The sequence below is a fragment of the Onychostruthus taczanowskii genome, unplaced genomic scaffold (assembly GCF_017590055.1).
Source record: "Onychostruthus taczanowskii isolate IOZ18803 unplaced genomic scaffold, ASM1759005v1 scaffold30, whole genome shotgun sequence".
Lineage (NCBI taxonomy): Eukaryota > Metazoa > Chordata > Aves > Passeriformes > Passeridae > Onychostruthus > Onychostruthus taczanowskii.
The window spans coordinates 6,261,531-6,288,797 of record NW_024500350.1 but is presented as its reverse complement, the minus strand read 5'-3'; the positions used below and the strand labels follow the sequence as shown (position 1 = coordinate 6,288,797).

General features: G+C 51.4%; 1 protein-coding gene across 2 annotated transcripts; it reads right to left on the bottom strand.

Moving 5' to 3' along the window:
* Window positions 1-25,497, bottom strand: AXIN2 (axin 2). Of its 2 annotated transcripts, none has more exons than XM_041409429.1 (11): window positions 25,288-25,497; window positions 23,356-24,286; window positions 17,462-17,602; window positions 11,480-11,582; window positions 9,512-9,652; window positions 8,880-9,364; window positions 8,589-8,765; window positions 8,086-8,304; window positions 7,442-7,537; window positions 5,948-6,115; window positions 1-1,775 (listed from the first exon to the last, which is right to left on the bottom strand). In XM_041409429.1, the coding sequence occupies exons 2-11, from the start codon at window positions 24,177-24,179 to the stop codon at window positions 1,649-1,651; spliced, it is 2,481 nt and encodes an 826-aa protein (XP_041265363.1). In that variant the 5' UTR covers window positions 24,180-24,286; window positions 25,288-25,497; the 3' UTR covers window positions 1-1,648. The 2 variants fall into 2 exon arrangements, with proteins under 2 accessions (XP_041265363.1, XP_041265364.1); XM_041409430.1 differs by having other exon boundaries at window positions 8,589-8,762.
* Between the last annotated feature and the right edge of the window lie 1,770 nt (window positions 25,498-27,267).

The following is a 27,267-nucleotide window of genomic DNA, read 5'->3' as shown; positions in this document are numbered from 1 at the left end:
TTAATTTGAAAAATATAAAATTTTAATAAAGGCTACATCTCTTAATTACAATAATTATTGTACCAAGTAATTTTTTTTTAAATGAAACTCTTTATAATGCATAATTTACAGTATAAGTAGAACAAAATGCCATGGCAAAAGTCATGAGTACAGGACTTGTAATAAAAGGCATAAAATATATTTATACATAAACCCCTTAAACAAACAAGGGAAAGCTTGAACCCTGAATATAGGGCGAAGCATGGTCTGTAACACCATGCAGGCACAGGTACTGTACTGATTAAATTTAAAAAACACTAGAGATAGTGTATTAATATTTCCACCATACATTTTCTACAATATATACAGACTTACACAAAGTAGCAATGGCAAACAGAATGCACAGATTAACTTAATCAACACAAAACCCAACTGTTGAAATGCAAGGTCTTTCTCGGGAAAGGGTTGTTCTGCCCCAAAAGCCCCACCCCACAGAGCTCCAGAGCCTTCACCCACATCTCCCACGGCCTGTGGGTGTTCAAGGTGAGGCAGAGAAAAACCCAGCCAAAAAACAAACCCCAACCAAACCCCAGCACACAAGGACTCACACGCTCCACACCGAGCTGAACACGCCCCGTCGCAGTTACACGGCCTTGGAACACAAGTAGTGCTAACATTGAACAGCTAAAAACCTTTAGCTCTGTGGAACCCACATGGGCTCTTAACCTTTTTAACCTCGAGCTGTGCTAAATGTGGACATGGGAATGGGGTGGCTCCTTCTCCAGCCCTCCCAGGCTCAGGGTTTTGCTCACTGAGAGCAGCAAGGCAAAAACATCACCCCGCCAAAATCCATGGACAAAATAACCTGTTGGTGTTCTTGTTGTTATATTGCATCTAAATAGAGTTAATGTTTAAGACCTTTATTTCAAATTAGAGCAGCATAGATTAAAATGCACCGGTCTCTAGTTGAATGGATTTTTATTTTGGCTTTTATTATTATTATTATTATTAATATTATTTCTTTAGGAAAGTTTTATCTTCACTTGGAGAAATACTGGGCACGACCTCACTCCTTCCCTTCTCTCCCTTAAAAAAAAACCCAAAACCATCACGAATGTGCTCGTCGCCAAACTCCTAAATTTTAGATAGTGGGAAAAACGTAAAAAAATAAAATACTCCTTCCTCCCCTCACCCCACTTCCCAGCCCCTCTCTTCTCCATTGTTAAAGCAGCATATCCAAAAACTGGACTTAAGGGAAAACAGACTGTTCAATAAATATCAATAAGGATTACTGTTAAGGTAAGCTATACACAGTTTCTCTTAGTCCATAGATTTCAGATCCCCAGGAAATCATATATTATGTATGGAAGTCTCTCAAACACGGTCTGCATCTCCAATAGCCAACAGTGGTCATGTTTCTAATAAATAGTCCAGGGTTTTTATCATCTCAGTACCCAACTCATGAATAATAAATGCCATTCTTTTCCTCTAAGGCTAATTCAGCAAAGTCTTCATAGACTTCACTTTTTTTTTTCTTCATTGGTTCAAAACTTTTCCTTCAGAGTGGTTTGTTTTGTTTGTTTTTTTCCTCTTTCCTTATCATCACTACTGTTGTGTGTGTGTCCAAAGATTTTCCTAGGTTAAGCTCTCTTGAGAAACACAGGTGCCATCAATCGATCCTCTCCACCTTCCCGAGGATCCTTCCCTCGTACATGGGCAGGATGGTTTCGTCCTCCCAAACCTCCTCGAACACCGCCCCGCAGTCGAACTCGTCGCTGGCCTTTTTGAAGTAGTATCTGTGGCAAAGAGAATTAAAACACGAGTTAAAAACCAAATAAATCAAAAGGTAAAAAGGCAAAGGATGCTTTGTTGGTTTTTTTGTAACCACGATGTTTGCAGTTTCTCCCCTCCTGAGGATGCTCCTCCAGGAACGCTCTGGGGTGCTTGGGTCGGCGGCTTGAAAGCATCCCTGGGGCTGCAGGGATGGGGTGGGATGGAAGGAGCAGGGCTGTGAATGCTCCTCAGGGGTGACAACAGCTTCTCCAGTGAGCAGATTACACACACTGGCAGTGGGTATCCCCATAAAGAAAATTAGAAAGCATGGTGATTTCTGGTCAAATATCTCATTTAAAAAGAAATAAATAGGATTTCAAAGCCAAGCATTCTTAAGGTTCCCCTCTCTCCCCACCTTCTTTCTTTCATGTGTTTTCTTGTTTCAAAGCTGAAGGCCAACATTAAAATTAGCAACTGTTATTAAAAGGATGGATGAAAAGCAAACCATCCCAGCTTCCTGCAACGCAGGGGCTGAAACTCTGCGGTGTTCCCGCTGGAAAAAACATCCCGGACTTGGAACAACCCATTCCCAAGCTAAGGGACAAGCTAAGGGACACAAACTCCTGCCTCTGCTTGCCGAGGCTCAGGAGCACTCTGAGAGAGCCTGGTCCAGCCCCTGGGCCGTGACACGGGGAGGTCAAGTAGCAGTGTCCTCCATTCCTGCTCTTTTGCTCCGGGTCGTTAGATCATGAAGCCAACGCTGCCCAGACAAAAAGCACCCCCACCCCTCCTGTGTCAAACAGTAAGGACCCCTCTATTATCCTGAATTAGACCGTTCAGCTTCTTGATTAAAGGTTCCTTTTATCCCGTTTGGAGCTTTCTTCCTTCTAAGGCTGCTTAATTGCATATGCACAAATGAAGGGCTTCCATTCAGAGGGGTAGCATTTAGGGAGTCTGTCCGTCTGCCGCCCAACACCTCCTTGGAGATTCCTGCCTTCCCTTGGAAAAGGGCTTTGCCATCTGATTGCCAGGGATGGAAAATATTCCAGCAGATGGATTACAAAGAAAAATATATATATCTATAGATATATAAAAAAAATTAAAAAATATATATATACAAAAAATTAACCCCTCCCCTGTAGCTTCCAGACAACTTGGGTTGGCAGATGTTTGTCAGGGAGAAGGGGGTTTGGAATTATGATTTTCTTTAGGATGGCAAAGGCGATCAAATGAAGCTCCCTTTTACTACTAAAACTGGAAGAGCCACAGCAGGGCCTTGGAATCAGACACTTTTATTTAGTGACTTGTTTCATGATGCATTTTTGAAATATCTCTATTTTCAGGGACATTAAAATTATTTTGGTAGGGGGATAAAAGATCCCTCTTTTCAGTCAATGAGATAAAAACACCTCCAATTAGTCCAGGAATGATTCGGATGTATTTTTGTGAAGTCATTCCAAGCAGAATTGACACATGTTGCATCTTTAATGGCTCAGCAAGGAAAAAACATATTATTCGAGTCCTTCAGAGCCTGCACTCAGGGAAGTCAATGGCCCAGCTCCCACCAGCTTCCATGCTGCAGGTCAAGGCCACAACTGCCCAGGACAGCAGCCTTGAAATAAACCCAAAAAACCCAAGGAAAGTTTGAATGAGTTACAAAGAACTTTCCCTTCCCTCTCCCCTGTCCAGATAACAGCCACTCTTCCCAAGAACTTCCTCCCCAAGCCCAAACCCTTGCTGTGTTTACAAAATTTTTATTTGAGAATACGCACTATGACCTTTTACATAATTACAACCTTATTTTGCAGAGAAATGGGGAAAAATAAGAAAAGGAGGAGGCAAAGCAGAAAGAAAAAAAAATCCACCCCCACAACATCTTCAAACAAGTCACTCTGCTCTTATTTGCTCAGCAATGGGCTTTCCATTGAAACATATTTTATGTGGCAAGCTTTGCTGCTTTTTTTTTTTCTTTCTTTTTTTTTAAATTTTATTTTTTGGGACATCTGGCACCAATCGAGGCACGCGGGCCCGGCCTTGCAGCTCTGTTTTGAACCACTGCCATCCCCAGATTACCCGACACCACCCACTTTTTTCTGTGCCTGTATGTTTGTTTTTTGTTAGCGCCATCAGTATTAAATCACTGCTTAATTCCTTTTTTTTTTTTTTTTAATTTTTTTTTGGGGGGGGTGGAAAGCCAAGGCAGCGCTTCCCCGGCGGGGCTCTGGCATCGCGGCAGCCCGAGGTACCCGCCTCGCAAACTGATCCAATCAATAAAGAATTTGGAGAGTGGAGCATTTCTGCATGTCTTTGTGCATTAAATGAAAGGCAAGGGCTTCAAAGACATGCTTATTAAATGTGCCTTAAAAAGAAATCAATGCCAGATGTGACCAAAGCAGCCTAGTTAGTGCCTCCCCGTAACACACACGCTACTCCGGGCACCACGGACCTCTCCCCTGAAGGTCACCTGCAGTTTCACTCAAAGTCCAGCCAAAAGTCAAAGCTTAGATCAAAATGATTCCCTGGAGGTACACACATTTGTGTAATTAGTTTCACCTTGTGTCTGTGCAAGATAAAATACTGGGCACACACCCAAGTTCCTTTTATAAATTTCTGTATTGTCTTTACCCAGGTGTAAAGGGGTGAGATCTAAGCAAAACGTTGTTTCATCCTTGTCAGTCACTTAAAAACATTTTCTAAAGTAATTACAGTCCGACAAGGCACAAGTAATTGCACCTGGAGGGGCTTTTGGGCCACAGAGGTTTCAGGAGCCTAGTCTTGCACTTGGGCATCACTGAAAAATGTCACAGCATTAAAAAAAAGTTGGTTTTTTTGGGAGGAATTGGGACTACACAGAAACTGGGCAGTGGCAGAGCAGTGGTGAGGCCAAGGAAACTGGTCTGCAAATGAGGAGGAGCACAGTAGGACAGGCTTTAGGGGCTGGGAAATGGCACAAGGGTGCCAGAAGCCCAGGGATTATCCTGCAGGGTGTCCAGGTTGGATGCACTTGCTGCTTGGTGCCATCCAATGGCAGCTGGGTGGGCTGCAAACATGGTTTGGAGAGGAACTGGAATATTTCAGCCCCACTGTGCAAGAGCCACGGAGAAATGACCCTGGGCATCCCCCAGCCTGGGAGTGCCCAGAGTCACCAACTCCTGGCCTCTACAGGTGGATTTTCCACACCTAGAGAGAGGCCAGTGACGGGGCAGCAAGCTGGGAACTCTGTACCAAACCAAAAAGAACATCTGCAGGTTAAATCAGAGGCTGCCAGTTACAGGGCAAGACATACAGCTCTCTGAAGCACCACCAAATTCAGTGCAAATTAAAAAAAAAATAGCTGGAATGTCCTTCTCCTGCTCACCCTGCAGGAGAAGTGGCCAACAGAGCATCCCAAGGGTGCCCAGATCCACTGAGAAAGGACAGCCAAAAAAGCCAAAGTGAAGCTACTGCCGTAGCTGAGCAAGGCAGCAAACTGAGCAAACTGAGCAGAGGAAGCAGCAAACTGGTTAAACTGGGAGATGGGAGCTGGAAACCAGAGCAGCAGGGTTTGTTGGTGTTTCTGAGGAGGAACTGGAAATTGCTGGAGGAGCTTTCCCTGCAGGGCAGAGGTTTTCTTCTCCTCTAATGAAGAGAAAAAGGAGCGAGCTCCATGTCCCTGTCCCTCAGCAGCACCATCCCAGCCCATCAGTGATCCCATGTATGGCCACAGCATTGCAAAAAATAATCAAAATTGAATAGTTAAACAGTAGGCAAAGCAGGAGGCCAGCACCCAGGTGAACTCCGACCCCAGTTTGGAATCTGGATCCCACTGATCCGTGCCTTTGCCACAAAGCCATCCCACTATTCTTCCCTGCTATTGAAGCTTTTTGGAGAAGAGCTGGAGCACAGATCCTAATGCAAGTGGGAAAAGGTTGGGGTGGAAGGGAGAAGGTGGCCCTACAGCCAAGGTTCCCCTCTCCATCTCCACGTTGCTCCTGCTTTGAGTGGGAAGCGACTAAGAAGATCCACAGCCTCTGAAAATCCAAAGTGTCACTGCAGTGGGCCTGCAAAATATCTGCTAATTCTTTTAGCAGATATCTGCTGAAGATCCACAGCCTCTGAAAATCCAAAGTGTCACTGCAGTGGGCCTGCAAAATATCTGCTAATTCTTCTGACTTGTTGTAGCACACTAAAGAACAAACAAATCACACATTCTTACCTGTAATTTCCCTTTTTGCTCAGCTGTTCTTTAAAGTGCCCAAGTGTCAGGCTCTGGGCCTTTAACATCCTCCTGTAGGGAATTTCTTCTCCGCAAAAAAAATAGGTGACAACCAGCTCACCAGACTGAGAGGTGTGAACAACTGGCAGTTTCTTTGGCTCTTTATGACTGCAAAACAGAAAACACACACAAAACCCTCTGGTTTTCCATTTGAGAACAGGCTGTTTCACCTCACTCCAACCAGCAGCGGAGCTGGTGAATGCTGTCAGAAACACCCTGAAAATCAGATATTCCTGTACTGCCTGGGAATTGGTTGGGATGTGTTTGCACAGCCCTTTGCCAATTTCCACAGTGGGAATTACAGACTGGTTTGGGTTGGAAGGGACCTTAAAGCCCATCCAGTGCCACCCCTGCCATGGCAGGGACACCTTCCACTGTCCCAGGCTGCTCCCAGCCCTGTCCAGCCTGGCCTTGGGCACTGCCAGGAATCCAGGGGAGGCACAGCTGCTCTGGGCACCTGTGCCAGGGCCTGCCCACCCTCCCAGGGAACAATTCCTTCCCAATATCCAACTTAAATCCACCCTCCTTCAGCTTGAAGCCATTCCCCCTTGGGGTCATGGCATGGCAAAGGGGGAGCTGAGGGATAGAGGCTGGGCTCTCCAGGAAGTCCCAGGACTGCACCCTCAGGATTTTAAAGGCTCTTTTCATCTGCCCTCACATAAAACATCTCCCAAGCTTCCTCCTCGTGCCCAACACCACCTGCAACCACCAGGCCCCAAAGCAAACTCCCTGCCAGATGCTCCACCTCAAACACCCAGGTAATCTTATTTTTCCCAGTGAGGATAAATTTAACTGGATTCTGCCATTTGCACCCAAGCAACGCTTCTTAAAGAATAATTAAAACAATATTACCCAGCAAAATGGCAACACTCTAGTGAATACCATGCAGCCAAATCTACAACTGCTTCTGAGGCAATGTACACTTGGCATGTCAAAAGGTCACAAAGTGTTAGTCCGCAGTAATTTAGTCTTCCTAATTTGTTCTAAGTCTTTGTAGAGTGGTTTCAGAAAAAAAGCTGCTAGCAAAGACAGCTGGTGGACTTAAGGTCAACCAATTAAAAATGAAAGGCTCTAGTCAGGTGGCTCAGTCTGGACTTCAAACATTACTCATTGCTTAAGATGAAGAGGGTAAGAAAGAAAACTTTAATTATTTAGGCCATTTTAGACCTCTCTGTAGCAGATTTCTTGTTAAAAGAACCATCCTGTAATTAGACTAATCCAATCTTTGTCCACTTTACAGGAATGCAAGTTAAAAAGAGCCGGAGACAAGATTTGAAAATGTTTTGTTCTTTCTTTAAGAAGAATGTTTGAAAGGGGAAATTTCAGATATAAGAATTTCCTCTCCTTTCAAAGCGCAATCTATTTAATGAAAATATAATTATGATATATATATATATTTATTTCTCATTCCTTTTCTGCACGTGCAATACTCACTCTTCTGTTGTTAGACTTGCATTGCAGAAAGGGGAGCTTCCCCCCTGAATGGCAGCGGAGTGGTTTCGGTCCCTCTGCTGATTTGAGGTTGAACATCTGAAGTGGGGAGGGGGAAAGCAAGTGGGGAAGAAGGAGGGGTTGGAAAAAAAAAAAGAGAAAAAACAACTTTAAGAAAAAAATTGTTGAAATACAATCTCCTTAATTGAAGTCTCCTGTGGGTCGTTAAGTTCGCTCTTTGTATCAAGCCTCACATGTTGTAAACAATCAAAGGAAGAATTAAAAATGCTGTGGGCTAATTTATCCTTCCATACCCAAATGAACGATAACCAGTCCAATTCCCCACTTGGTATGTAGCTGGAGCCTGTCCCAGAGGAAAAACGGGCAAATTACAGCCATCAAAAGAGTGGAAGTAATAGCCTCGGATTCCAACTATTTGTGCCGGTGCAGGGTGGGGTTGGAACGCAGAGGCTCATCCTCTGGGCTCGGCCAGGAGGCTGTCACACGTCCCCATGGCTGTCACACGTCCCCACGGCTGTCCCTCTGCCTGGACAGGCAGGACACATGCCCGTCCACCCTCAGCAAAGCTCCCCCAGCCCCGTTTGTCCCCACGGAGGGACGGGCACCGTCCTTGCCGTGGCCATTACCGTGGCTTCTGCGGCTTGGAGACCTCGGCCAGGCGGCGACACGCTTCCTCCAGCTGGGCCAGGGTGTTGGGTGGTGTCAGCGGGGGCATGGCGGGGTCCTGCACGAAGGGGTGGGCGGGCTGTGCCCCGCGGGGGTGGCTGCCCGTCCCCCACGGGTGGTGGCGGCCGGGGGCCCCCTTGGCGCAGTCGGAGCTGTAGGCCTTCTTTGTGCTTTGTGTGCTTGGGGAAGGGAAGAAGCCGGGTTAGAAAAGCTGGAAAATATGACTTTAATAGCAGCTCCTATTCTGCTCGCTCCCTCTCAAAAGTCTGTCATAACATGAAAGGAGGTTTATTGCCAAAAACATGACATTTTTGTGGTTTTTCTGGTTCTGCGGAACAGCTTTTATATTAAACCGGAGGAGCAAAGAGTCTCATTTGTTTTTAGCGATTGTAAAAATAGACAGCCCATGTAATATATAAATATTTACCGGGAGCAATATTGCTGCAGACAGCTGCGTATTTACCTATGGGTCTTGTGCTTATTTTGTCTCTCGCTCTCCAGCATCCACTGCCAGACGTTCTGCGCCCGATCCGCTTCGCCCCCCGGGAGCTGCACCCCACCAGGGCCGGGCAGCCCCCCGTCCCCGGGGGCCACGCTGTCCACTCCTCGGCCCGGCCTCTTCAGCAGCGTCCCTGTCCTGCTGGTGGCAAAAAGGGACACGAGCCCACGGTCAGCCCCCGGCCCCATCAGCCCCACCGCAGCGGGACGACGGGTGACGTTTGGGGCGGGCGCCACGGAGATGCCGGTGACTTACCCGAAGGGCTCCAGCGGGGAAAGAGGGGGGTCAGTGTTTTTGGGGTGGCCCTTGCACTTGGGGTAGCAGTAGTAGTCGCCGCCCGCCGGGCAGCAGCACTGCACCCGCTGCGCCGCCTCGGCCTCGATCTGCTCCTTCGTCTTGGGCACGGTGTGGTGGTGGATGTAGTGGTGGTGGACGTGCTTGGTGGTCTGCTTGGTGATGAAGCCCTTGCCCAGCAGGGCGCAGGCGGCCAGCGAGGCCGTGCCGGGCGGCAGCTTGCCCGTGGGCAGGCGGTCGGGCGAGCGGGCGCGGGGGCTGTGCCGGCCCACGCCGGGCGACTGGCAGCCGGGGGTCTTCAGCACGCGGGAGAGGTGCTCGTCCAGGATGGCCTGGGGGTCCTCCTCGTAGCTGCCCGAGGGCAGGAGCGACAGCGGGTGCTGGGGGTTGGCCACGTCCCGACCGCTCTGCAGGCTGCCAGGGAGCTCGCCCTCCTTCTCCTCGTCCTGCCAGACAAGGGATGGCAGGGAATGAATGGAAGGGGCCGGGAGCTGGCGAGGCGCGCGCCGGGATGTCCCCCCCGCGGGCAGGGAACGGCCCCCTCCCGCCGGCCGGCCGGGTGGCACGCGGAGCTCTGGGAACGCTAATCCTACCTCCTTGATCTGCTGCAGCCTCTCCTCCAGACAGTCCATGGTTTCCTGCTCCTGCTTCAGCTTCTCCAGCCGGGAAATGAGCTCGGCGGCGAAGGCAGCTGGCTCCACCGGGGTCATCTCCTTGGGAAGCCGGTGGGTCCTCTACAAGGAGCGGGGACAGAAGGCACAAGGCAATGTTTAGCGGGCGGCGCGGGGCGCGGGCGCTTCGCCGCTGCGGCATCGCCGGCCCCGCCACGCTTGTTGTGTCTCCATGTTTGGATGAAAAGACGACCGCAACTAGGCATGGTCTGCTCTGGATTTTTATGAGCTAGTGCTGTGGCCTCATGGAGTGACATCCTCCCCACCAGCGTTTGCCTTCGGCAGGAGCAGTTGGTCGCACTCTGAGGAACCCCGCTTGTTCTCTCTGTAGTACAACCAGCCCATCAGTAGCTACTCTGAAGTAGAAAATCTTCAAAGACTGTTGTCAAACATCAAAAAAAAAAAAAAAAAAACCTCTGAGGTGGGAGGGAGAGAGACTTTAACTAAAGGAATAAAGTGAGTATAAACAGAAAGGAGTTGGAAATTAAAAAAAATAAGATGGGGGAGAAAAAGGGAAAGGAGGGAAAAAAAAAAAAAAAAAAAAGAAGTCAAACGGTTGCAGATCAGAGAAGTGCTGGTAATTTATTTCCTGGCTACACACTGGGCACCTTTGAGGTAGTGTTGTCTCAACAGTGTCCTAGATCTCATCCCCCCCCCTCCATCTCTTTGTACAGAAAATGAAGAAAGCTGCTGCAGGCTAGCGGTGCTACACTGCTGAGCTTGGCTGCCTCAAGCAGATCTATCAAGGGAAAAAGGGAACATCTCCAAATCAAGTGCAGAATATAAAAAGGCAAAACGCGAGTTTCTGCCAAAAGAAGCAAACATGGCAGGAAAAGGGGAGGAAAGGAAAAAAAGAAGGAGGAAAAAGAAACCACCCACTTGACTCTGCCCTCCCTCCTGCCATCCCCACACACCCCACTCCTCGCCCCCACTCTCCCTCTTTCTCCCCCCCCAAAAGCAGAAAGCTGAACTGCCAACTCTTTCACATACTACCCACCAGATGAGGTGGGGCCTCTCTCCGGCAACCACTTAGCTCCAGAAATGATGTGAGGGTAGAAAAAGGCCACTCTGCTGGAAATTGTCACTCTTACACAAGCTGGCTCTATTCAGTCCCTGATCAAAGCACTGCCTTACAGAGAAAGTCGATTTGCACGCCCTGGGACAAAATAATCTAATTTACAAGCTCAGGCTATAGAACTTTCTTTAGGAAGGAAGGGGAAAAAAAAATACCAAAAAGAAAAACCACATAAACCACCCCCCGACCTTCCACCAGAAATATCATCTATGACTTCTTGCTGCTCAAGACAGCAGAAAGAGGAATTTTAGCATATTAATCTCAAGACAAGATAAGTTTACACTTGTCTGTGTAAACAGTTTATTCACTGCAGGAATCGAGAGGCTGCAAGTCAACTGAATTAGCAAGTCAGCAAGTTAATTTTGAAGAGCAGGGCAGCACCATGCATCAGATCCCCTCAAAGCCAGGCAGGGATCTGCTGCCAGTTCTCTCTTTTGGGAGCTCCTGCTCACCCCCAGCTCTCGCAGGAGTGTCAGGGTGGCAGCCAGAGCCAAGGCTCCCACTAGACCCAACTGGGATTTAACCAACACATCTCCACTTGGGATTTAACCAACAGGACAAATTCAGCGCCCCTGACAACTCCTAATTAGCAGGTGGTTTCAGGAAGGACCAAGATGTGAGCATGCACAAGCAGGGTTTTGGAACGATGCTGAGAGCACCTGGCTCCTGCCCAACACCCAGCAGCACCTCTCCTCTGGCATCACCCTGGCATGAAAATACTCTCTCCCCTGCTCTCTTCCCTCCATGTGTGCAAGTCCCCAGCCCTACCACTTCCCACCACCCACCCAGACCCTGCAGCTCCCTCCTGGACTCACCGGAAAATGAGGTAGAGAAACTTGACCGTTGGCCTTGACGCTCCGGTGCATCTCCCGCTGGAGCTGCTTCTTGCTCCCAATTCTGTACGGGGGGATCCCATCTCTGCACATGGAAGAGAGGCCACCATCAGCTGGGGCTGTCCCCATGCTCTGAGACACTTCTCCATCCCCTCTGGAGCCACCCAGGCAGCTGCAGGCCCTCATTCCCAGAGGGGCTGAGCCCTCTGGATGACACCCGAAGCCTCAAATATCTAGCGGTGTGGGAAGTGCCTGTGTCACCAAAGGGTGCACATGGATGTGCAGTAATTAAGCAAAAGCTGAAAAGCTGAAGGCAACTCCACATGGGCAGACGTCCAAAGATCCCATCAGCTTCACTTCCAAGGCCCCTCCAACACCACGTTTCTGCTCCTGACCTTTAATTTTAGGTTTTTCCCCATCCAATTACACTCTCTAGGACCACAATGCTCCTCAAGCTTTGGAACACCCCAGGAACTGCTGGCACAGTGGAAACAAGGAAGAGGCTGATGATGGATGGCCATCCAGAGGCTGCTCCTGACCTCTAGTCCCATTTAAGATCCAGGATGTTTCCCCTGCCCTGAGGCTGGCCAGTACAGGACACCTCGGGGCGTGAGCATGGCCATGGCCTGTCCTCTGGACAGGACACTGCTGCCCACAGCCACCCCAGCTCCTGACAGGAAACCACGAGGACGGACCAGGCCAGGAGCTCAAGGCTCTCCAGTGGGAACAGCCCCCTGCACATCCCACTCCAGGCATCTTTACCCAGCCACACAAAAAATTACCCCAGTGAGGATGAAAGGGCTTTCCACAGACAGCGGGGCCAGCCGGAAGAGCACGCCTGGAGATCCTGAATGTCTAATTCCACCACTTCCCTCAGACTGCCTGAAGAACCTTGATCTCCAGTGCCATCCCTTTCATCCACCTGCCCCCACACCTGACTCATCTCCTGAGAGGAGAAAAAATAACTCCAGCCCAAGGAGGAGCAGACAGCGCTGGCCCCACGCTGCTGCCAGAGGAGCCAGCGTGGCACTGTGTCCCTGCGTGTCCCCTCCTGTGGCCACGGGGATGGTGGGCACACACCAGAACACCTTCCCAGAGGCACCATGTCCCTCCCCTGGAGGAGGATGATCAGATGCCACCGCTCAAAGCAGGCAATGGCAGAGCTTTGTGAAGATCTTCAGGTGCCATTAATGAGCAAGACTAAGCTGCAAAGCCTGGAATGAAGGATCAGAACAATCCCATCTTAATAAACTTGGAAAAATCTTCATAAATAAAAATGAGCATGTGGGAGGCCCTTGAGGCCACAAGGCGAGCACCTCCTCTAAACACAGTTTTTGAGCACATGTGACATGGAAAATGAAAGGAGCTGATTGTCCCCATGTCCCCACTGCACAACAGGGGCTCCAGGAACTTTCTGGAGGAGCAGCCCAGCACGGAACAGCCAACACGGCCACTGGTGGCCACCAAGCACCTGCCCATGAAGTATTTCTGCTCCACAAACCTATGGGGCAAAGCAGTTTGGGGCACATGACATGTCTTAGTTTTGGGAGAGGATGGGGGAAAAGCAAATCTGAGGTGAAGACAAAAACACCTGTACCTTCAGAGACGTTTTTGTTAACTGGGGCCTCCTGAGACAAGGGTCTCTCAGGGAACACCTTCAGCACAGGGAATGCACGTAAAACAGGCACTTCAAAGGAAACTAAAAATGCCAGCATGAGCATATGAACCCACGAAATGAATCCCATTAACACACTCCATGGAAAAGGAGGTGTCCTCTGTCCATGGAAGGCCAAGAGGCCAGATGGGGAGGAGCAGGGATGCAGCTGAAGGGCTGTGTGTCCACCACAAGGATACAACCAGGGAGCACACATCTCCTTGTGGGGCATCCCCAAGTTCCCAGCTCCACAAGGACCATCTCTGCCCAAAGGGACAGCTCTGGGACAGGCCACAGAGCAGGAGTTGGGACTTACTTGTAAAGGAGGAGGAGGAAAAGTAATGCTGACCCAACAGCGTGGGTTCCTCACTTTACGACTTGCCCTCATTCAGGTTGATACAAGAACTGCTCCTTCCCCCTAAAATTCCTCTGGTTACAGCAGAGAGCCCCACATCAAACCTCCAGCTCCCTGCTTCCACAGCCCTGCCCTGGCAGAAGAGTTCTGCAACTTGTAACAACGTGCAGAATTTTTAAAAAAAGAATGAAAAAACTCAGAGGTATTTCTCTGAGATGGGAAGGCTGTGGAGCAGCTTGGGAAAGTCAGTCTGGGGAATGGGAAGGGGCTTCAGCAGCCACTTTGCGGAGAACTGTCTAAACCCTTTCCTGGAAAACAGGGGGAAATGGACAAGGCCAGGGCTGAAGGGGTGACCAAGTGACCCCTGACTGAAGGAGGGACAGAGGGATGGAGCTGGAGCCACCAGCAGGAGATGGGGGGGCAGGGGGAGCCCTAATGCTGTGCAGAGCCCCCAGGCAGGGGAAAGTACCTTGGAAATGGAAGGGCTGAACTTGGCCTGAGGTTTTGGGGCAGGCCAAGGGTTAACCCCAGCTCTCCAGGTGCCACCTCCCTCCCTGCTCCAACAGCCAACACTTGCACTCACTTTCTTGGCTACTAAAAGCTGCAGGCTGAAGAGCTACAGAATTGAAGCACTAAATAGTAGAGTTTAATTATAAACATTTCAGCTAACCAGGCTGGGGCTAAGCCAATCTGTTTCTGGGGGAAACACTAGTTTGAAGTCTTCTACCCAGTCAGCTGCCATTTAAGCTGAGCCAATTATCTTAGCCTTTTGACTCAGATGTGCCTGACCTAACCTGAATGTAGTTTTACTGCTGCTTTGAAATATCAGACTCATGCGCATATGCATTCACTCCCATCTTCATTTGGCAACGGCTCTGAAACAAGCCTCTGATCTTGCCAACATCAAAAGCCTGGTTTGTAAGATAAGGTAATATTTGAAGTTTGCTCAGCAGCATTCCCCTGTGTCCAAAGTAAATCCATAAATAAGATATAAGCAAATAAAAAAAAAAAAAATCCCCTTTCCTCCCTCCCCCCCCCCCCCCCCCCCCCCACACAAAAAAAAAAAAAACCCCCTTCCCCCCCCCCCCCCCCCCCCCAATCAAGAAATGGAAATAGAAATTTGCATGATGCTTTGTGGCTGTTACAAAATACATAGGGACAGACTGATCCCTGGCTTCTGGAATAAAATAAAAAAGGCAGATTACGCATTATTTGGAGATTTCTCCTAATCCCAGTGCAGTTCAGACTCAGATTTATTTAAAAAAAAAAAAAAAAAGCTCCAAACCCAAACTCACTTTACTGCTATGTCTGACAGACTTTTACAGAACAAGTTTTTCCTCTTCAGTTGATACCAATATGAGCCAAAAGAACTAATTTGCATTTACACTGCTGGAACAGAACAAGGCCTCCCATTCCAGGGGGATAAAACCTGACAGGCTGAGCACCTGGGCTCAGCCAGGGTGGGTCTGTGCCCCCTCCAGCTTCCAGCAGAGCCACTGCCAGCAGCACCCAAAAATCCCAACTGCTCTAGAGATGCTGGCAGCAGCCCTCCTCCTCTGCAAAGGAAGTTTTATACCAGCCTTAACTTTAAATCCAGGCTCCAGAAGTGCCAGTTTACCTCTCCCAGTTGCAGAAAGCTGCAGCAAAACCAGCCCCAGGGCCAGAGCATGGCACGGACAGGGAATCTGCCCCTCTGCCACCCCTGGGCAAGTAAATCTGCCCCTCTGCCACCCCCGGGCAGGGAACCTGCCCCTCTGCCACCCCCGGGCAGGGAATCTGCCCCTCTGCCACCCCCAGGCAAGGAAATCTGCCCTTCTACTACCCCTGCACTTTGGGCAGGTAAATCTGCCCCTCTGCCACCCCCAGGCAAGGAAATCTGCCCTTCTGCTACCCCTGCACTTTGGGCAGGTAAATCTGCCCCTCTGCCCCCCCCAGGCAGGGAATCTGCCCCTCTGCCACATCTAGGCAGGGAACCTGCCCCTCTGCCCCCCCTGCACAGGGAACCTGCCCCTCAGCCACCCCCAGGCAGGGAATCTGCCCCTCTGCCACCCCCAGGCACGGAAATCTGCCCTTCTGCTACCCCCGGGCAGGGAATCTGCCCCTCTGCCACCCCCAGGCAAGGAAATCTGCCCTTCTGCTACCCCTGCACTTTGGGCAGGTAAATCTGCCCCTCTGCCACCCCTGCACAGGGAACCTGCCCCTCAGCCACCCCCAGGCAGGGAATCTGCCCCTCTGCCACTCCCGGGCACGGAAATCTGCCCTTCTGCTACCCCCAGGCAGGGAATCTGCCCCTCTGCCACCCCCGGGCACGGAAATCTGCCCTTCTGCTACCCCCGGGCAGGGAATCTGCCCCTCTGCCACATCTAGGCACGGAATCTGCCCCTCAGCCACCCCTGCACAGGGATCCTGCCCCTCTGCCACCCCCGGGCTCCCCGCTGCCCCCCAGCCTGGAGCTGTGGGCAGTTTAATCAGCCAAGCTTCCCCAAACTCTCACAGCCTGCACGGGCCATTGTTACTGCAGGAAAAAACAGGCAGCTCCTTTCAGGCGCTGCTTTATGGGGAGCTCCTATTCACTTGTTCAAGCAAATTTCAAAGCGGGCTGCTGCCCTCTCATCCCCGCTAAGCTCCCCTGGACTAACAATGGGCTGAAAGCGATTCAGTTAAGCCTTTCATCCACCATGCACTTTATTTCTCACTCAGTGCTCTCATCTGTATAAGGCCTACAATTGGCATTGCTGTGAAGAGAGGGTATAATCCTAGCCCTGTGAATCCCAAGTGACCCTACACTGGTCCAGAAATGACTAACCCAATGAATGCTCTGTTGACACATGATCACATACAACCAGAGCCAGTAAGAAGAAATAAAGAAGTCACCCTATGATTCAGCTCTTTTATTTAATGCCAATATTGTTCAATAAGGGAATCTGCTGGGACAACAAACTATTTTTTTTCCGTAATATCAGTTCAAAACACACATGTGTGTTTTAAAAAAAAATTTTAAAAGGGCTTTTTGTTTATGCATTGAGGATTTTTGGTAAATCCTGTTTTCCGTTGTGCATCTTCATGCATGTTGACTTCAAAAACCCAGCACGAAAATCTCTCTGAGGAGCATACAGGGACCACTGGACATGTCTGACAGAGACACTGGGGAAGTTTCAAGATGAAAGACCAGCAATGCAGCACTCTGCTTACAGGTGGGCACTTAAGTAAAGACCATGAAACACAAAGAACAACATGTGCCTTCTGCTAAGATGAAGAAAATGGTCCTTAGGAGCACTAAGTGAGCCTCACTATCTTCTCTAGAGAAACAAAAGCACCATTTCTGTTCTGCTGGGGAAAGCAAACTGACAGTCAAACCTTGCTCCCAGCTGCAGACTCCTCAGCAGCCAGGAGAAGACAAGATCCTGCAATTCCTGGGCTCAGCCACAGCATCATCTCTCATGCCTGTATGCTCCTGAAACACCCACACCTGATCCATGCAGCTCCATCCAAATGGCTCTTTGAAGACTGCCCCAGCCACACTAGATGAGCAGCTATTTGCCCCTTCAGGTCACTGGCCCTATTAATGTACATTCTGACACTAATGACGAACGTTAATTACAGAAAGTACTTCCTACAGGAAGTAATCTCCTCTTTGATGACTGATAACTAGTTAAGGAAGCCTGGCCTTAAGACAAAGACTCAGGGAGATTCATTCACTCCTTGGGTTAGTCAGGCAGCACCATGAGGCAGGGCAGAACATGTTTGCTCAGCTGCAGTTGCAAAATGGCAAGAGAGGGATTCATTATTTCCCTGCATCCGATACCTGCGGCGCGAGGGAGAGAGAGAGTGCCATGCCCCGGTTGGGCACACACCCCTTTGGGTCAAGCAGGGTGATGCCCCTCACTCCCCTAAGCCCCACAGAGCTGATTTACAGGTGCCCCATCCCAAAGCACGGCCAGCAGCAGGTACTCACACGCTGCTGTCCGTCATCGACATGGAGTCGTCCGTCAGGGCATCGCTGGAGATTTCGCTGTCGTTGGCGCTGGTGGCCGGCGCGAAGACATAGCCCGAGTTCACGTGGTAGGGGTTAACGGGGTCGTTCCTCTTGAAGGACCTGGCAGGAAGAACAGGAACCCAGTTACCACACAGTCCTGGGCTTGGTGGCAGCACCATCCTCATGGGAACCACACTCAAGCTCTTCAGAACCAACCAGACCTCAGCCAGCACACCACCTAAATCAGCATGCTGCGGCTAAACACACCCAGAGCACAACCTCAAAGACTTTTAGCATCTTCTGAAGTGCTCTGGAAAATCCCAGGAAGCACCTCTGCATCCTTTGATACCCTAAAAAACTCAGTCCTTAAGGCTTGATACTGCACTGCTGAGGTCAGCAGGTGTTTCACTGTTGGCACCAGCAGGGAAAAGTCCAAGAAGTTCACAGCTCGAGTCCCACTGAAAGGCACAAGGAACCAAGCAACAAAGCTTAGTTCTACTCTGAAGACAAGGGTTAGGATCCCTTTGGAAACACAAATTATTGGTATCTCTGATTCAGGAGAACTGCCTCGAACTACAGGGGCAGGACCCCCAGGTGTCAGAGGCACAGGGCAGGGCTGAGACCTCCTGTCCCAGGCCTGGCCCCCCAAGGATGGAGGCACCACAAAAACACTGGCCCTGTAAAAACACACACCAAAAAGCCCAGCTTCCTACTCGTGTTTTTTGGAAACAGTGTGAGGAAGAGGAGGATGGATGGGAGACATGAGGAGAGGCCAGCACATTGTATTAACGGGCATGTGGGTTACTGACCCCAACACCTCCTCACCCAGAAAAGCAAACCCTAAACCTGGATGTTTGAGCTGAGCACCCAGGAGCAGCTCTGTGAAGGATTCACAGGCTGTGATGGAGCAGGGCCAGGTCACTATGGCAGGGTCATTGCATGAGGAGCCCCCGGGCATCCCCCTGCCCACTGCCTCCACAGCTCCAGCTTCCCAGCCAGGATCAATATACACATCCTGGCAGGTGATAAGGGGATTATGCAGGGAGGTTTGGAAGCTGCATGTTAAGGTGCACATTTTGTTTCTCTTCCAGGGCAAGATGGGGTTGTTAAGCTTCTGCTTTTGTATATCAAAGCAAAAGGCCTTGTCATCTGATAAGGATTGCTGATTTTAATAATTAGGGCCACTTACCCAGGACTTGGGGGCCTAAGGAATGTGCCAGCAGGCTCGGCAGGTTTTTTTTAATGGGCTTTCCATCTCCTTGCCCCCCTGGGGCTGGAGGGACCAGCTGGATTGAAGTGACAGCAACATCCTCCCACTGCCCCCTCTCAATCTCCATCCTCGTCCCTGTGCCCCCATCATGCCATCCCTCCTCCCCCAGCACCAAAAGCAGGAGCCTCAGCGAGGCTTAAGTTTTTTAAAAAATAAAGGGAAGGGAAAAAAATAGAAAAAAGGAGGGGGAAGGCTGGTGGGGAAGATGGGCCTCTCTGGTATGAGCAGTGTGGGGCTGGCTGCAGGCAGGTATTCAGCCCAGCCGGGGCTGCATTCCTTTCCAAGGAGGCCAAGGCATTTCTGATGGGGAGATCAAGAAGTTAAAAAATATATATCTGGGAAGAAGAAGAAGGGAAGAAAATGAGATAGTAAGGAATGCCACAGGAAAGAAGTTAAATCTTCAAAGACAAATTAATTCCACATGTGGGTGAAAGCAAAGTTATCCTGCTGCTACTACAAGAAAAGTCCCTCTAAAAGCCATGGAGTCTTCTGCTCTGGATCAGGGGATGTGCAGTCCTAGGGCCCTGGTGGGCTTTTGGGTCAATGTGTAAGGGATGCAGCTCTTCCCACTCTTTGACTTGAAACCATCTCAGCTCCTGAGAGTGCATCTGAGGACCACAAGGCTCAGGGGTGCAGATGCTCCCCAGCAGAGCACCAGCACCTTGCTGGGAGGTGTCTGTCACCCCTGTCACACCCAGGGGGTGGATTTGCCATGCTGTTCTCACAGGAGGATCCCTGCAGAGGCTGGGCTGGGGGCGGAGGCAGCAGGTCCTGTGGGCATGGCACAGGGAGAGGGAGGTGTGTCCAAACATCTAATTAGAGAAAGTGGCCGGAACTAACTCATCTTCCCAGCAGCACTGCAGCATCATTCACCTACCAACACCTCGTGGACAAGAAGAAAAATAATAACCCCTAAAGCTGACATGGTTTTAAAGTCCTCATCCCTGCTCCACATCCAACACCACCCCACAGAAATCTCCCCATCCTTTCAGAAAACCAGTGGGGGCTGTTTTGCTACGTTTAATGTTTCTGGAAATTTTTTTTCCCCAATTTTAATCTGACCACCTTACTCCAGTAATTGCACCCAGATGCATCAAGTTGCCTGGGAGGGTTTTAAATTCCAGGGAAAGCGGTGGTCTCCTGCCACAGATGCTGCACACACAAACACAGCCCAGCTCCAAACTCAATATGCAAAGTGTTTTCAGCTGTCAGGTAGCAGTTGCTCTGGAGCTTCAAGGAGAATGTCTGATGTTTCTCAGCCTATTCTTATCTTGATACGATGACACACAGCATGTAACTCTCTCACTCTCTCTGCTATGTTAGGCAATGGCCATATCAGAGGTATTATAATGCCATGAAAATTTCAGAGGGGCTCCTGGTCATAACCCCTGTTATGAGGGTGCAGTTCCAGAGTGTGGGGGGGTGGGGTTTTTTTATTGTCAGATTGCTTTTAGAAATAAAAGCACTTGAGCAAGTCAAACCACAGACTTCTACTACAGAGAGAGAAAAACTGTGCAAGGAGCAGTTGGAGGCAGCACTGAATCTCATTAAGTATTTTCTTGGGACAAACATCACTGGGCAACCATGGGTTTAAAAACATTTCAAAAAAAGGCAAAAAAACCCACACATGCACAAACCTGAAAAAAAAAAAGTATATTTTAACACAACTATGTTAATCACAGCTTCCACGCTCTAATTGTAGAACACTGCTTGGAGCATAGCTTTACAATGGCATCATTTACTTTGATAATTGAAGCCAAACTTGGTTCCAATAACTTCACACACAAGGAGCTGCACCAGCGGGTCCTTTCAAAGGCCAGGAAGCACTGGGAGCAGGCAGAAGGCCATCTGCAAGCCCCAGCCTTCCCCCAGCAAGGCCAGTCCCGCTGATGTTAGAGCCTAATGGGAGGCAGATGAGTCCACCTTGGGCTGAGCAAACCCACGTTACCCCGGCGGCACAGCAAAGGAAGAGGCGCTCTCTGTGTACACAAAGTCGTGCCTGATAAATTTAGAAGCGCGTATAAATAATAGCTGGAATTCCTGGAGCATGGGGCCAGGTCCAGCACAGCAGCCTGGGGAGGCCAGTTTTAACCACACCACAGCCCAGAGGGGAGGGGAGTCGCCTGGCAGGACAAGAGGGAGGTCCTGCTTTTAAAATATTCCCTGTATTAGGGCTCCAAATACACAGCCAGCAGTCTGCAAGCGCCTGCTCCCCAGCCAGGTGCAAACTCTGTGTTTTCACTTGACTTCTCCTGTTCCTGTCCATCACCAGCACTGGGGCCAAACAAAGTCTCTCAGCTTGTCCAGTTCCTGCTGTCTCCCGTTCGCCGTGGCTCCGTGCCCTGGGATTTCCAGGTGGTCTCCCCTGCACACACCAGGCTGGCTTGGGACCACTGAGCTCCACCATCAGGTGGGCTCAGCCCAGGGCTTTCGCTGGGATAATCACATTGAAACCCACCGAAGCGAATGGCCAGAGCCTGCACAGCCCTTCAAAACCAGAGCACGCTGAGCAGAAATTCCTTAATTCCAACACACACATGAGGGAGGTGTGGTTTGGCCACTCACCAAGGAAAGACTTTGTGCAAGCTTCAGCTCCAATCCTAGCCACGATCCTAAATGCTGAGTGATGAGAGATAACCCATCCATATGCTCATCAGCTCCGAGCACATGCACGCACAAGTGGCTTCACAAATGGGAGGAACTGAGCAGCATCTCAGCTTGACCTCCCCTCTCTTTGCATTGAGATCTCTTGGCCCCGTGGAGAGCAAAAGCTCCTGGAAATTCAACAGAAGGTGATCAAAGCAAAACGCACTACCTAATGTCCTAGGAGGGTAGATCTGACATGAGAGGAGCAAGCTGCATTAATCCCTGGACAAAAAAAAGAAAAGAAAAGAGGGGAGAAAAAAAGAAAGAGAAAAAAAGCCCAGCACTAATCAGGCAAGCAGCCACGGCACTGCAAGAGCTCTCCTGGACAAGGCACATGTGGGTTTAGCAGGGCCTGCAGCTCTGGTAGAACATACAGCCAAGCCCTTCCAGCTCTGAATCCCAACAAAGGCTCAGAGATAAAAGCATCAAACATCCCCCTCCTGGAAAGCCAGCGAAGGGCAGCAGTTCAAACCAAGTTGTGGAGAACAGCAGATGCTCAGGCAGAGAGGCTCAGGCACGAGATGAGGATCCCAAAGCCCAGGTCCCGCACAGAGCAGCTGCCAGCGCTGCCCCCCGCAGCCCCCGGCAGGAGGGCTCCGGGGGCCACGCCGGGATGGAGAGCATCCCTCTGTCGCCACGGCCAGCACCGCCATCCCGCCCCGCTGGCGGGACAGCCCCCGGCGCGGCAGAGCACCAAAGGGGCTCTGGAGCACCCTCCGGGGCACGGGGGACCCTGCCAGCACCCCACGGCCCCGGCGAGCCCGGCACAGCTGGAAGCTCTCCGGGGGCAGCAGAGGAGCGCTCCAGCAAAGCCTCGCCGGGAGAAGCCCGATGCCCTTTGATGTCCATGAATCACAGACACACTCTCAAAATTCCTGTAAACGAGATGTCAAACACTCACCATACCAACCCCCAGGCTGCCGGGCCGGCGGAGGAGAGCGCACATCTGCAGCAGAGCCCTCTCCTCTCAGCCCTGATTCAACAATCCACATTTATGGCAAGGGTGGGGAGAGGAAAGAATACATTTTCAGAGGATTATACAACTCATCATTTGCTCATCAGAGTCTCTCTTTCCCATCCCCCCCTGCACTTCGACATGGCTCTTGCTTTCCTCACCCTCGCACAGCTGTGCCATCAACATTTCCAACAAAAGACAAGGCTCTGGCAATGCAGATGCACCCAGGACCAGGGCACAAGGACACCCTGTCACCACACAGCGTCCCCACATCCCCCTGGAGACAACCACTTCTTCACGGGCTGAACCCTGAGCTCACGGCCAACACCAGAGCACCAAAGACCGACCAAAACACCTGGAAAGCCTCTACCACCTTAAACACTCAAATTTTAGGCATCCTCCTGTATGCACTGTCAAAGCCACCCTAGATGGCTCTGACATGACACGGACACCTCACACCACGGAGAAGCTGCCCATCACACACACACACGGAGTCAAAATAAGAGCAGATTCTGCCCAAGTTGCAGAGTTTGATGCAGTCAGTGCACACATTTCCTCTTCCACGACCGCACAATTGCTTCCCACATAACCAACATCGTTAAAGACCGGTTGATGGTGGAGTTGGGGAACTGGTAGGTTACATTATTCATGTGTCTCTGTGATCCACTCCACTACTGCTCTTAATAGGTTTGAAAGTTGAACCAATAATTAACGCATGTCCGGAGGACATAGTTGCTATGAAGTTTTTGATCTATAAAAGAACTGAAAGAGCCAATAGGGCTTCAGAGCACAGGATCTTGTTTTCCTCTGTAGAGGGGGAAAAACCCCGCACTCAGACAACACCCCACAAATTCCAGTGTCTGGAGGTGTGGGGAAGCAGCTGTGCTCCCAGCCCTTCAGGAAGCCTTGCCTCCCCTCGATTCCCACCCCAACAGCCTCCTGAAAAACACTCTCAAAGTCCCTGAAGTTAAAACAAAGCACAAATTCCAGGGGTTCCCTTACCTGTATCCGTTCTCGATCGTTTCCGTGGCTCTGACATTCGCTGTAACCCTCAACGTCTTGCTGGATAGTCCAACTACCGAAGGCAAGATTTTGTTTTTAAAGTCTGCACAGCTCCATTCCTCTTCTTCATTCAAGGTCGGGAGATAGCCACAGACAACTTTTAAGCTCCCCAGTCCATTGCTATTCATGTAAGCGGGATTCTCTCCTCCACTCCGTACATATTCGAGGTATATATCAGAAGTTAAAAACATCTGGTAAGCATTTTCCTCCATCACAGTCTGAATCTCAGTCTGTGCCTGATCAAACATGATGGAATCTATCTGCTGCTTCTTGATGCTGTCCCTTATGTAGGTCTTGGTAGCAGGTTTGAGCTGCTTGGAGACGATGCTGTTGTTCTCGATGTACCTTTTGTAAATAGCTTTGGCTACTCGTAAAGTTTTGGTATCCTTAAGGTCCATCTGCCTGAAGCCATTGCAGGCAAACCAGAAGTCTAAGGTATCCACACATTTTTCCCTTTCCAGAAAGGTCCGAAAAAGGTAGGCACCATCTTGATCTCCCAAGAGGGAATGCAAGGATTTGGTCCATCTGGCCAGAGGGGAGTCCGGGGACGCGCTGCCCTCCGGCTCCCCGAGTCCGTTCTCATTCCTCCGCGGGGCAGGAGGCACCGGCATGGCCTTGAAGCTTTGGCTTTTGGCGAGAAACGAGCTGGCGAGTTGCGGGCATGGTGCTTCTCCTTCCTCCCCCGGGACAGGGGGTCGGGGGGCGTCTTCCCTGAAGCTGCTGCTGGGGTCGGGGAGGTGGGCGAGGACCACGGCGCTGCTCATGGCTCCGGAGCTCGCTGGGGAGAGGGGCTCCCAGTTGCTTCAGGAGCTGCCTTGTGCCTCTGCCTGCCTCTGCCTGGAGTCAGCAGGGGATCCTCGGAGCCTCCTCTCTGCAAAGGGGAAAAAAAAAAAAAAGGGGGGGGGGGGAAAGAAAAAAGGAGTATTGATCTAATCAAAACCAGATCCTCCCAACATCAAAGGCAAAAAAGTAAACAGGCTTTTCAACTCCTCACAGTCAAAAAAAAAAAAAAAAAAAAAAAAAAAAAAAAGGAAGAAAGAAAAGGAGAGAGGGAGGGAGGGAGGGAGGCAGGGCAGAGGGAGCGCGGCTCTATCGCCAGCCCGATCGCGACTATCAGATCCGCTCCGCTGAACTCCCGGCTCACTTTTAGCGGGGCCGGGGCCGGCGCGGGGGTGTCAGCGCGGCCCCCCCGCAGCCCTGGGCAGCTCGGGGCGTCCCTGCCCCGGCATCTGGTTTCCATTTGCCCCTCAGCCCAGCCCCGCTCCCCCCGCGCTGCCCGACCCGCGTGTGTCCCGGTGTCCCCCCCTCCGCCAGAAGCGATGTTGGGGCTTCTCCGCGGGAGCCAGGCTGCAGCAGGCACCCCCCCTTCCCAAAAAACACCCCCGAGGGTGGGCTAAGGCGAGGCGGCCGTACCTGGGCGCTGCGGGGCATCCCGGGCCCCCCGCATCCCCCCTGCAGCTGAGGACAGCAAGCCCGGCTCTGGAAAAGGGGCAATAAATGGGAAGGGGGGGGTCGGAGAGGGGCAACCCCCAGCCCCGGGCTGCCCGGCGTGCAAAATAATAATGATAATAATAAAAACCTGCTCCAGAAATGGCGACGGGCTGGGAGGAGGGAGGTCGGAGGGGGAGGAAAGGGGGGAAAAAAGTCCGGAGCGACTTGGAGCCCTCCGAGCCGCGAGCAACAGCCGAGCCGCGGCGGGCACGGGCAGCGCGGAGGCTCCGCGCCCGCGGAGGGCGGCAGCGCGGGCACCCCACGGAAAAAAAATATATATATAGTGAAAAAATAAATTTAAGGAAATAACTGAAATTAGGAGAAAACCCCGTATCTCAAGGAGAAGAAGCGGCGGCCGCCGCCCCCGAAGTTGCCACTCACCGCCGAGCCGGAGCTCGCTGCGCGCCCGCGGCCCCGCCGCTCCCCGCCGCCGGCAGCGCGCAGGCTGCACCCGCTCCCCCCGCCGGCCTTCCTCCTCCTCGCCTTCCTCCTCCTCCTCCTCTCCTCCCCGGCGGTGCAACCGCATCGGAGAGCATCGGGAAAGAGGGGGGTAAAGGGAGGGGGGGGCTGCGAGGGAAGGAGCCCACTGCGATCCGCGCCTCCCTCCTCTCCCTCCCTCCCCTGGTTATTTATTTTATTTATTTTAAATACAAAAGCGCAGGTCCCGCCCCCCCCCCTCCGCCCCCCGCCCCGGGCTCCCCCCGCAGCATCAAAGCGCAGCCCGGCGGAGCGGTCCTGCAAGGGCGGTAGCGCACTAAAAAAATAAAAAAATAAAAAAAGAGGGAAAAAAAAGAGAAAAAGGGCGCAAAGAATTTTAAAAATTAAAAAGAAAAAGAGGGAGAAGCCGGGGGAGCACCCCTTGCCCCTCCCGGTGCTCCCACCCCCGGGGCATCCCCGGTGCGAGGCGTGCGCGGGGGCGGCTTCAGCGCGGGCGGGGGCGGCAGGAAAGGTGCGCAGATCAGCGCTGGTGAGGAGAATCAAATTATTACACATTTTTGGGTCAGGATTTATTTTTTGCGCCCTTCCCGCGGCATCCCGCGGCGGCTACAGAGTTGCCAGGACCTTATCAAAGGGAAGCGATCGCGGCCGCCGCTCCGCCGCCTTAAAGGCGCAGGCGCCCCTTTTCCTGCGCCGCCCCGCGCAGCGCCCGCGCATCCCCCGCGCATCCCCCGTCCCCTCCGCAGCCCGCCGCAGGGTGGGGGCGACTCCCCGGCATCAAAAACTTTGCTAAAAGTTTTCATGGCGGGGAGAAAATGGGGCGGGTCCCCGTATTATTATTATTATTTTATATATCTATATTATATTATATTTATATATATTATATATATATATATAATCCTCAGGCCTGTTTTCGCTCTGCAGGCTAATTAAACAATCCCTGATTGCAATAGAACTGGCACAGCAGCCAAAGCCCGGCCGCAGTTGCGTTCCCATCTCCGGCCCCAGCTGTTAAATATTAACCAGGCACGGAATGGAGGGTTTGGAACTTCATACAAAAGGTTTTAATTAGGGGTTGGCCCCCAAACCTGCCCTCCAGATCCAAGGAGCCTCCTGCCCTCCTCAGCCTGCTCCGAGGCTGGACCTGGGGGCTCCGCAGGTCCCCCACCAGGAGCTGTCCCTCTGTCCAGAGCCCACCTTGGTCTGGCTGGCTGAGCTGATGGGGTCCAGCTTGGCTTGATTTTTATCATTATTATAGAATCACAGACTGGTTTGGGCTGGAGGTGACATAAAGCCCGTCCAGTGCCACCACTGCCATGGCAGGGACACTTCCACTGCTGCTCCAAGCCCCATCCAGCCTGGCCTTGGTCACTGCCAGGGATCCAGGGGCAGCCACAGCTGCTCTAGGCACCCACCACCCTCACAGGGAAGCATTTCTTCCTAATAATCAATGCAACTCTGCCTTTAGTCAGTGTGCAGCCACTAAGGAAATAACTGAAATTAGAAGAAAATTCCGTATCTCAAGCAGAAGTCTTGTCCTGTCACTCCAGGCAGGGCAGGTGGCAAAGCCTTTGGCCAGAGAAATATCACCTTCCACACTGGCTGTGCCTGAGCATCACTAGGGTACCTCCTGGGGAATGCAAAAGCACAGCGGAGCCCCTGGCTGGCCCAGCCCTTGTCCCCAGGCCGTGGGGTCACACACTGTCCCCTCATCCAGGGCACACTCCAGAGCTGCCCCTTGCAGCCAGCACAGACCCCAGAGCCCTGCGAAGTGGAACCCAGCCAGACCCTGCTCCCAGCACCACGGCTGCTCCCAGTGCCTCCCCCCTCTCTCTCCTCCTGCCCTGCAGAAGGAAACCCCAAGGGAATGATGGGGATCCCAAGGGAACGGTGGGGAGCCCAAGGGAATGGTGGGGAGCCCAA

Coding starts and splice junctions, on each gene's coding strand:
- AXIN2 (XM_041409429.1), bottom strand. CDS start 24,179: ATGAGCAGCGCCGTGGTCCTCGCCCACCTCCCCGACCCCAGCAGCAGC. Junction 8,305..8,588: donor AATAAGCACAAGACCCATAG/GTAAATACGCAG, acceptor CCCTTCCCCAAG/CACACAAAGCACAAAGAAGG. Junction 1,776..5,947: donor AGCAAAAAGGGAAATTACAG/GTAAGAATGTGT, acceptor TCTTTGCCACAG/ATACTACTTCAAAAAGGCCA.